The sequence below is a fragment of the Anopheles nili genome, chromosome X (genome assembly GCF_943737925.1).
Source record: "Anopheles nili chromosome X, idAnoNiliSN_F5_01, whole genome shotgun sequence".
Lineage (NCBI taxonomy): Eukaryota > Metazoa > Arthropoda > Insecta > Diptera > Culicidae > Anopheles > Anopheles nili.
In genome coordinates, this window is record NC_071293.1 from 11,178,158 (window position 1) to 11,189,933 (window position 11,776).

At 41.9% G+C, this 11,776-nt stretch overlaps 1 protein-coding gene across 1 annotated transcript in view; it reads right to left on the reverse strand.

Annotated features, from left to right (window-relative positions):
* The window catches only part of LOC128728698 (uncharacterized), a 68,606-nt gene extending 67,858 nt beyond the window's left edge, over positions 1-748 (reverse strand). The window contains exon 1 of the mRNA XM_053822332.1: positions 652-748. Within this exon, the coding sequence (XP_053678307.1) occupies positions 652-748 (97 nt within the window). The remainder of the gene's footprint in view (positions 1-651) is intronic.
* Between the last annotated feature and the right edge of the window lie 11,028 nt (positions 749-11,776).

Genomic DNA, 11,776 nt, shown 5'->3' on the forward strand with positions numbered 1-11,776 from the left:
CACTATCGAGAAGCTGTTTTGACGTGCTTGAAATCACACACCGAAACGAATGCGCCATCTTTTTATTATACTGTTTTTACGACAGCTTTTCAAACAACTGCCATGAAGCGAAGTGTAACTCTTCAATCATCGAGACTCGGCTGATCGATCGGCCGCTCAGACATGATTATATTGGGATTTTGTTCTCTTTTTTCGCTTGGCTTCAAACTCCCTGCTCTTCAACCGTGACCGCAAGATGCGCTCGCACGCGAATCGAAGAAGATTGGGCAAGCTTTTCTTGATCGGTGTCCTGGGAAATTGCGAGCCGAGCTCCAAACTAACCGTAAGGACGTTCCTCGAATGTCCAACCGAGGCCAGCGTGCGGCCATGCCTGTCAACAGCAAACAGCTTCCCAAACGTAATCCACCGAATGACCCATTTGTTTGGACAAAACCATTCTTTGCACTCGCAGGACAATCAGGATGACAGCGAGAAATCGTGCCAACGTAACGTGTGTTGGTGAACGTGAGCAGAACCTGCACTGATCGCGTTGTCATCAGCCGTATCAGGTTCAAATAGCAGTAGTTTGGCTAGAACATTCCGCCAAAGTAAGACAACTTCGCAGACACACACAGAAAAAAAACACCCAAACACCCAACTAATGCGACTTACCCGCGTTGTTGCTGTGGTTGGACCCCGTTTTTGCGGCGTTTCCGTTGATGGAGTTGAAGAAGTTGACCGCGCCGGTGCGCCTCAGGATCCAGAACATTGTCTCACACCCGGGCAGGGGATGCGTCAGAGGACTTCCGGAAGGCTTCTGGCTTCTGCTCGCGGTTTTAGCAGGTGGTTCGTCTCAGCTCGCTGTTGATTGCTCGTGCTGGGGTTTTAGGCGCGTACCGAGTGTTGATAGAGCGTGGGTCGCGTGCAACGCCTCACCGACCGGTCAGCAAGGCGAACACGGCTGCCCATACCTGCCCCAAGGGCCCGCAGGTATTCTGTAATTTGCCCTTCACGTTCACGTCAGTCCGTCTGATGGTTGGAGTCGGAGTTGGAGCACACACCTGCTATCACGGGAACGAATTTCACTTTCAAAAAAAAAAACTATCTTGACCTTTCTAAACCACTCGACTACTGCAACAGCACGCACACCCACTCGCGCACACGGTCGTTTGATTGGTGCTTATGAAAGCGACGCGATACGACCGCTTTCTGGGAGTTTTTTTTTTTTGCTTTCCGCGGACTTTTGTACTTGTGCTGTTCCGCCCGGAAACACGCTCCCGTCACAGTACCTGATGGAGTGTTGTTCACGTTCGGTCGAGGCTTCGTTCGAGAGGGAGCTTTAAAGGCAAACGTCTACCGTCCACCACTGTCAAGCTTCCACTGGTGTGCTTCGTAATCGCACCTAAGGTGAACCCGGTCCGGGTGAACCTCACCAATAGAATGGCCGGATGCTGCCGGTTGCCGAAGGATGAACAGGCAGCGGGATCCTGTTGCTGGTTCGGATCCGGCTCGGTGGCATCTACACTGCTTGGTGGATGTGTTGAAGCATCCTACAACCATCGAAAGTGCGTGTCGGGACGAACCGGAACCGAACCGGAAACCGAAAGACGAGTTAGATTGTGAGGTGACAGTTTTACGCCAATTCTACAGCACACACAGTACATTTACAGCAGGTTTTGTTTAAGAAATGTGCGGCATACACCCTATAGAGCTTTTATTCACATCCATCGGTGTACTGCCGAACAGTACGTCCGGTAGGACGAGGAACCATGAACAGGTGCTGGACGAAACATTGCGCGTGTTTGGTAGGTGAATAGACGAATGAACTCGGCACGCGAATATGCGAGATTCATCTGACCCGAGCACGCTTTTGGCCGCTCTATACTCGGTTTCAAATCTACCGAGGTGTGCTTCCGTTCTCCGGTCAGCTGGCGGTGAACGCATGGATCGGTGGATGAGTTCACTGCATTTTTCAAGTAGTATCGATGAAAACGAAACCAAACACCGATGCCACACGAAAGCCAACACCCACTCGCGCGCAATTATCAATTTATTAATCAGCGAAAACGCCATCGGAATGGTGACCGCGCGATGCTTCGGGAAGATATTAATGCTACGACAAGCAGTTCATCGCCGATTGGTTCCGATTAGACTCACGGCAGGTCGTGGTATAGCTGAGGTTGAGGTCGTTGTAGCTCGAGATGCTATCCGGCGGTGGAACGGGGAGACATTCTAGTGAAGAAATAGAATAAATAGGAATTTGAAGGGAGCCATCTGGAGTTTGATTGCTGCCTGCTTGAAACTCTGTGAATAATTTATGATGAATTAGTCATTTTAAAGTTGAATCGAGAATCTGAGCTTCTTGAAGCGTCTTAACGAATTCGAGTGGGAGATTCACACTCCAGGAGCAAATGATACAAACAAATAGGATACATTTGATTTATGCAAAATTTTCGGATGTATTAAGAAAACGCTGACGATACGACAAATGCATCTCGTAAACCTAGTTTACTTTGAAAGTTGAAAGTAACATCAAATATCACAAAAAAAAATTGAAATTGCTTCAAACATCATTTCAATTAATTGAAAACGTGAAATCTTAGCAATAGCATATGAATGAAGTTAGAAATATTAAAACAGAAAACATCGTAATATTACATACGTAGGCAAAAATCCTCATAAAAAATAAAATTCAAAATGCTCTTTGAAAGATACGAATAATTCAATTCAACAGATTAAATAACTAGCTAAATTACTCGATTTAATTCGGGTCGATGTAGTTTAAGAAAAGACAAAGGACATTTTTACGAATAGTGGTGTAATTCTAACATTGATGAGTCTATTCATCGTCATTCTCATTTTTTGTGTGTTCAATCTATTAGCTTAATTCCTGGCTTCATCTTTGAAGGTTTTCTATTTCGTTTAATTCGTCTTACTCTGTCGCTCTTGACACAGGTTATGCAGTTAGATAATCATTGCCATTTCCAACTCCTTTTTCAACAAATCTGAGCTCTTTTTTCACCAAATCTACCCTTCGAACCATCTTAGATATCACACTTCTATTTTCTGGCCACAATATTATATCAACGAATGAATTCAGCATCAAATCATCTCCTTTCTCGCTGTTTTACAACTGCCATTTCTCTATATATCCTTCGTTTCGTATGAACAACCTGTTCTTGCCAAAATCCTCGTTCCTAATATTTCGCCTGTTTTATGCCATGGAATAAGTTAAATATTTTATTTATGCCTGCTATTTTCCACATCCACTCTTTCGAATCTCCTTCTGGATCCTTTATCACTTTTCTTGGATCCGTCATATCAATCCCTTTATACAGGAATGAGGAGAAGTAACACGTTATTCCATCCTTATCATGCATAACGTTCAAAATCTCTTTTCTTTCTTTCGCTTATTTTTATTTCGTAACTTACGCTGCGTGGAACAATTTCATCTTTTCTTTTATTTACACCTGTATTGCTGTTCCTTTTGAAAACGTCATTTTGTATTCGTAATCATTTCTCTCTGTGATCTAAATTAAATTTTTTTACACTAACTATATTTCCAGCGCAACGCAATTAAAAATGGAACCTTACTTAATATGTACATAGCATTATTATTATTTATATGTTGAAGAATATTTTACACATTTCCATTTTAACATACGTCGAGAGAGGATAAGTTGAATTGCGTAGTACAGCCGTTTTCTAAGCCGATGGGTGAAAATGTAGCAGGTGGAAGAAACTGATTTATTTGTTGACGTGTTTTGCATTTTTCAGAATTTCTTTTATTCAGAAAACGGCCATTCCTTTGCTCTCCGCGATATGAAAGTAACTCGTTTAAAAGAACAAGAAAAACTTTTATAGCGTTGAACGATTTTCGTATATTCCAGGAAATAAGGGCTGGAATAGCTCCTTCATGCCCCCGTGTCCGCAATGAGGAAGCTCATAATTTGCTACTTCTTGTATGGGCTGAGTTGAGGCATACATGCCAAGTTTTAATAAATTTATATTATGACAATATATGTTATTTTAAGCATTCTTTTTTTCAATATTCCGAAAAGGCATTTTACGCTCTACCACCAATTTGCTCCCCTCCTGGAGAGATGCTACGTCTCTTTCTTAGTATCCGGTAAGTATGGACTTTTTTAGGACTCTCGTTTCATTTTGTTAAGACATGATTAGATTGCTTGACCATATTTTTTAAAACTCTTATAGAAGGGGCTTGTACGGAAGCTCATGTTTTGTCTTCGCTAAATGAGCAGAATCTCCACTAGTCAAATTTTTTAGTAACAAAAATCATGTTCACCTAAATTCAGTCGAATCGAACTTCATTTCTATAAACAAACTAGTTTTTTTTATATTACAAAAAATATGTTCTTTAGAAGCCCCCTTTCGTCGCGTTATGGATAGTAAGATGCATTTGTGCCAAGGTTGAATCAAATTGAAAGCCATTTGATCAATCATTTTTCTGTAGTTACGTAAGGGGAGGGAGAAAGGGCATTCATCTCCAAGAAAGAGCAACCAGCTTCAACTCCAACCTAGAAAGAGGAGAGACTCCCTCCTCATTCCAACCCCACAGGGGACAGAAGGGCTTGACTTCTTTACACACAGATTTATAAAAAACATGTTCAAGAAAATCGTTCATCATTTGAATTTTCTATAGCCATAAATAGGCAAATATTGTTTCATAATACGGTTGGTTGGTAGTATGGAATGCTCAAATTATGGAAAAGTCGTTTGTATTTTTAAGCAAATATTTTATGCTTTTTCGACGAGTAGTTGTACGGAGGCTTCACTTTTTTCTTGGCCGGGATACCAGAAACTTTGGATTCTTTTGCTAAACAAAAGAAGCATATGCGGTAAATTTTGGCATAATCTGTGTATTGCATTTAAGGTGAATAGTGTAGACTTTTTTTTGATGGAGGGTTTTATGGGAGCCCCCTTTGTTTCCCACTGGAGGAGCTGTTGTTTGTGATTCTTCTCCAAGAATGAAAAAAAGTCTTGCGTTCCAATTTTCAGCCAAATCGGTGGCTTATATAATTTTGAGCAATTATTATAATTTTTTTAGACTGAATGTTGTATGGGAGCCCTCTTTGCCTTGTTTTGCCCCCTCTTTGGTGGTTGAAGCTTTGAATACTTTTGTTGAATGTAAAAAGAACTTGTGTGCCAAATTTCTGCCAAATCGGTCATCATCTATAATTTTAAGCGAATAATATTCTCTTTTCGATAGAGGGTTTTATGGGAGCCTCCCTTTGAACCCCATTTGGGGAACTGAAACTTCGCCAGTCGTAGCTTTTGTTAATGAAACGTCTATGCACCGAATTTCAGCCAAATCGGGCATCATTTGTGTTTAAAAAAACTTCAACTATCTGGTCCATGTAATTGATGGGCTCAATGTCTTTTGACGGACTTCAATGTTGGGTATTTTCGAAACTACTCACTACCACTCCATAAAAATCTTTGCTGACCGAAAACTGCTATTATTTTGACGAAGCGGGAGCATTTGTTGTAATTGTCTTAATGAGCCCTTCAATTATATTAAATCTTAACACAAATGCGTTGTAGTGGTTCTTTAGTATTGACTGGAGTAACATCAACATAAATTCTAGAGAGTAAGCCTTTACCAATGAAGGCTTTACTTTAGAATTTACTCTAGGGCAACAGATTGGCGAGATATTTGGCATAGAATAATGTCTAGTTGTGCTTCTACGCTGTCCATCCTGGTATACGAAATACCAGTACGTATTAAAGAGTGGAAAGTACGTATTAAATTCAACCATAGCATATATGCCACAGCAACCGGGAGAAGAAAATATAGAACGAACCTACGAGAACGAATGTGTGTAGAAGCGGGAGAGAGAAAATAGAGCGATACTGTAAAAGAATTTCATGAATGAGCTCGTGTTAAGCACTTTTGTTTAGTATATTTGTTTACAAAGCTTCCAAGTTGACATGAGCTTTATCACACGACAACAAGTGACTTGCGTAAAACATTTTCGACCCGAAAGTTTGTCGAGTTTCGTTCTAGCCATCGCTCGAAAAACTGCGTGGCTGTCTATTTGAATTAAAGGCGCCAGCTTTTGATCTAGATCCCGATGTGGTCAAATGTCATTAGTATCATTCTCCACGCCGGTGTCAACTCAGTAGGCACTCTCTGTTCTCCCGCGCTGTCACTTACAACCACCGCGTTGTTTTGCCGCTCTGCGTCTAGTACCGCGATCATAGTGGCCGATCGTTTCAAGTGTCGCGAGTTTTTCGCGAGTGTCGCCTATAATCATTTGCGCCTGCTGCTGTTCCAGTTGCCGTTAATGATACTGTTGCTGCTTTTGCTGGTGATGCTGCTGTTGCTGCAGTGTTTGCGATCTCGGATCGGCCAGCTGCAAAACCTGGTACTTCTCCTCCAGATCAGACCTGACCTTCCTAGCGCGTGTTACCTTCTCGCGGTGGCTTTCCTCGAGTTGCTGCTGAACTTCCTTGAAGCTGTGTTCGCTGTGCCGGTCAAAGTGCGTGAAGTGAGGCTCAGGCGTCGGAATGGTGGTGCTGATTAGCACGGCGCTACAAGACTTCTCCGTCGACGCGGCCAGCTGTGGCTAGTGGTGGTGTCTTGAAGCTTTCCCAGGCAGTGGTGTTGATGCGTGAACCGGCCGGCTATAAGTAGATGTGGATGTAGTACTGACTATTCGTGCTCGTAGTTGATGCATTAAAACATGGGCCGCTCATTGACTCATTATTTCTACCTTCTCTGCTTTTTAGTGGTTAACTAATGCGGCTGTTGTCGCTGCGGCGAGCCATTCGTGTAAGATGCTAGTGAAGTGCCCTCTATATGTGGATACCTTTGGAAGATCGTATGTTCCAGCACCCTCATAGACTCGGCTTCGTCTCGATATCGTATATCTCGTCCATTTTCCGTGCATAGTGGGCTAGGTAATGTGGCGAATGTGGAATCATGTCGCTCCTCTTGGTAGCACGTTACTAATGCTTTCTGCTGTCGGAATCCTTCGGTGACGGAAGGGCGTTCTGGGACGGCGGTGTACCCAACTTTTCGTGCTTCTCATACACCACCGGTATTGAGATGTTATAAACGTGCTGTCGTCTGTTGAACTGCCACACGTACGTTTTCCATTTGACAAGACTCTTCTTGAAGTCTTCCTTACCATGGCTACCATCCTCCTTCTAATTTTCACCACTATTTCAAGCGTTGATACGATCGAAGTGTATCGCGAAATCCTTTGCAAGGACGTTGAATCCCATCTTCAGGATGACATGCCTTGTCCTATCAAGGTGTAATGTAATCGTCATGTTCACTATATTGTCCATGTCTCGCACGACGTAGTACCAGTGGTTAACGGTTCCATTCTGCGTGAATTGTTCCGCTCCTCCATCCTTGATGATGCTCCACACCTGGACCTTTTCCTCGTGTATGACGAGTGCGTATTTCAGAAATAAGACGACCATTATAACGAATTACAATAGTTGATATGAATTCTTATTTTACATGGCTACTATCATACTTTTAATTTTAATCGCTATTCCAGGCGTTGGTACGATTGAAGTAAATTTGAAAATCCTTTCTAAGGACGTTGAATCCCATCTTCAGGATGACATGCGTTGTCCTATCAAGGTGTAATGTATTCGTCATGTTCACTATCTTGTTCATGTCTCGCACGACGTAGTACCAGTAGTTAACGGTTCCATTCTGCGTGAATCGTTCCGTTCCTCCATCCTTGATGATGTTCCACACCTGGACCTTTTCCTCGTGTATGACGAGCGCGTAGTTCAGAAATATGACGACCATTATAACGAATTACAAGAGTTGATATGAATTCTTATTTTACATGGCTACTATCATACTTTTAATTTTAATCGCTATTCCAGGCGTTGGTACGATTGAAGTAAATTTGAAAATCCTTTCTAAGGACGTTGAATCCCATCTTCAGGATGACATGCGTTGTCCTATCAAGGTGTAATGTATTCGTCATGTTCACTATCTTGTTCATGTCTCGCACGACGTAGTACCAGTAGTTAACGGTTCCATTCTGCGTGAATCGTTCCGCTCCTCCATCCTTGATGATGCTCCACACCTAGACGTTTTCTTCGTGTTTGACGAGCGCGTAGCTCATAATTAAGACGGCCATTATGACGAATTACAAGAGATGGTATGAAGTCTTCTTTTACATGGCTGCTATCATACTTTTAATTTTAATCGCTATTCCAGGTGTTGATACGATCGAAGTATATTTCGAAATCCTTTCCAAGGACGTTGAATCCCATCTTCAGGATGACATGCGTTGTCCTATCAAGGTGTAATGTATTCGTCATGTTCACTATCTTGTTAATGTCTCGCACGACGTAGTACCAGTAGTTAACGGTTCCATTCTGCGTGAATTGTTCCGCTCTCCCATCCTGGATGATGCTCCACACCTGGACCTTTTCCTCGTGTATGACGAGTGCGTAGTTCAGAAATAAGACAACCATTATAACGAATTACAAGAGTTGATATGAATTCTTATTTTACATGGCTACTATCATACTTTTAATTTTAATCGCTATTCCAGGCGTTAGTACGGTTGAAGTAAATTTGAAAATCCTTTCCAAGGACGTTGTATCCCATCTTCAGGATGACATGCGTTGTCCTATCAAGGTGTAATGTAATCGTCATGTTCACTATCTTGTTCATGTCTCGCACGGCGTAGTACCAGTAGTTAACGGTTCCATTCTGCGTGAATTGTTCCGCTCTCCCATCCTTGATGATGCTCCACACCTGGACTATTTCCTCGTGTATGACGAGTGCGTAGTTCAGAAATAAGACGACCATTATAACGAATTACAAGAGTTGATATGAATTCTTATTTTACATGGCTACTATCATTCTTTTAATTTTAATCGCTATTCCAGGCGTTGGTACGATTGAAGTAAATTTGAAAATCCTTTCCAAGGACGTTGAATCCCATCTTCAGGATGACATGCGTTGTCCTATCAAGGTGTAATGTATTCGTCATGTTCACTATCTTGTTCATGTCTCGCACGACGTAGTACCAGTAGTTAACGGTTCCATTCTGCGTGAATTGTTCCGCTCCTCCATCCTTGATGATGCTCCACACCTGGACCTTTTCCTCGTGCATGACGAGTGCGTATTTCAGAAATAAGACGACCATTATAACGAATTACAAGAGTTGGTATGAAGTCTTCTTTTACATGGCTACTATCATACTTTTAATTTTAATCGCTATTCCAGGCGTTGGTACGATTGAAGTAAATTTGAAAATCCTTTCCAAGGACGTTGAATCCCATCTTCAGGATGACATGCGTTGTCCTATCAAGGTGTAATGTATTCGTCATGTTCACTATCTTGTTCATGTCTCGCACGACGTAGTACCAGTAGTTAACGGTTCCATTCTGCGTGAATTGTTCCGCTCCTCCATCCTTGATGATGTTCCACATCTGGACGTTTTCTTCGTGTATGACGAGTGCGTAGTTCATAATTAAGACGACCATTATGGCGAATTACAAGAGTTGATATGAATTCTTATTTTACATGGCTACTATCATACTTTTAATTTTAATCGCTATTCCAGGCGTTGGTACGATTGAAGTAAATTTGAAAATCCTTTCCAAGGACGTTGAATCCCATCTTCAGGATGACATGCGTTGTCCTATCAAGGTGTAATGTATTCGTCATGTTCACTATCTTGTTAATGTCTCGCACGACGTAGTACCAGTAGTTAACGGTTCCATTCTGCGTGAATTGTTCCGCTCTCCCATCCTGGATGATACTCCACACCTGGACCTTTTCCTCGTGTATGACGAGTGCGTAGTTCAGAAATAAGACGACCATTATAACGAATTACAAGAGTTGATATGAATTCTTATTTTACATGGCTACTATCATACTTTTAATTTTAATCGCTATTCCAGGCGTTGGTACGATTGAAGTAAATTTGAAAATCCTTTCCAAGGACGTTGAATCCCATCTTCAGGATGACATGCGTTGTCCTATCAAGGTGTAATGTATTCGTCATGTTCACTATCTTGTTAATGTCTCGCACGACGTAGTACCAGTAGTTAACGGTTCCATTCTGCGTGAATCGTTCCGCTCCCCCATCCTTGATGATGTTCCACACCTGGACCTTTTCCTCGTGTTTGACGAGCGCGTAGTTCAGAAATATGACGATCATGATGACGAATTACAAGAGTTGGCATGAAGTTTTTCTTTACATGGCTACTATCATACTTTTAATTTTAATCGCTATTCCAGGCGTTGATACGATCGAAGTGTATCGCGAAATCCTTTCCAAGGACGTTGAATCCCATCTTCAGGATGACATGCGTTGTCATATCAAGGTGTAATGTAATCGTCATGTTCACTATCTTGTCCATGTCTCGCACGACGTAGTACCAGTAGTTAACGGTTCCATTCTGCGTGAATTGTTCCGCTCTCCCATCCTTGATGATGTTCCACACCTGGACCTTTTCCTCGTGTATGACGAGCGCGTAGTTCAGAAATATGACGACCATGATGACGAATTACAAGAGTTGGCATGAAGTTTTTCTTTACATGGCTACTATCATACTTTTAATTTTAATCGCTATTCCAGGCGTTGATACGATCGAAGTATATTTCGAAATCCTTTCCAAGGACGTTGAATCCCATCTTCAGGATGACATGCGTTGTCCTATCAAGGTGTAATGTATTCGTCATGTTCACTATCTTGTTAATGTCTCGCACGACGTAGTACCAGTAGTTAACGGTTCCATTCTGCGTGAATTGTTCCGCTCTCCCATCCTTGATGATGCTCCACTCCTGGACCTTTTCCTCGTGCATGACTAGTGCGTAGTTCAGAAATAAGACGACCATTATAACGAATTACAAGAGTTGATATGAATTCTTATTTTACTTGGCTACTATCATACTTTTAATTTTAATCGCTATTCCAGGCGTTGGTACGATTGAAGTAAATTTGAAAATCCTTTCCAAGGACGTTGAATCCCATCTTCAGGATGACATGCGTTGTCCTATCAAGGTGTAATGTATTCGTCATGTTCACTATCTTGTTCATGTCTCGCACGACGTATTACCAGTAGTTAACAGTTCCATTCTGCGTGAATTGTTCCGCTCTCCCATCCTTGATGATGCTCCACACCTGGACTATTTCCTCGTGTATGACGAGTGCGTAGTTCAGAAATAAGACGACCATTATAACGAATTACAATAGTTGATATGAATTCTTATTTTACATGGCTACTATCATACTTTTAATTTTAATCGCTATTCCAGGCGTTGGTACGATTGAAGTAAATTTGAAAATCCTTTCCAAGGACGTTGAATCCCATCTTCAGGATGACATGCGTTGTCTTAATAAGGTGTAATGTATTCGTCATGTTCACTATCTTGTTAATGTCTCGCCCGACGTAGTACCAGTAGTTAACGGTTCCATTCTGCGTGAATCGTTCCGCTCTCCCATCCTTGATGATGTTCCACACCTGGACCTTTTCCTCGACCTTTTTTTTCTTTACATGGCTACTATCATACTTTTAATTTTAATCGCTATTCCAGGCGTTCATACGATCGAAGTATATTTCGAAATCCTTTCCAAGGACGTTGAATCCCATCTTCAGGATGACATGCGTTGTCCTATCAAGGTGTAATGTAATCGTCATGTTCACTATCTTGTTCATGTCTCGCACGACGTATTACCAGTAGTTAACAGTTCCATTCTGCGTGAATTGTTCCGCTCTCCCATCCTTGATGATGCTCCACACCTGGACTATTTCTTCGTGTATGACGAGTGCGTAGTTC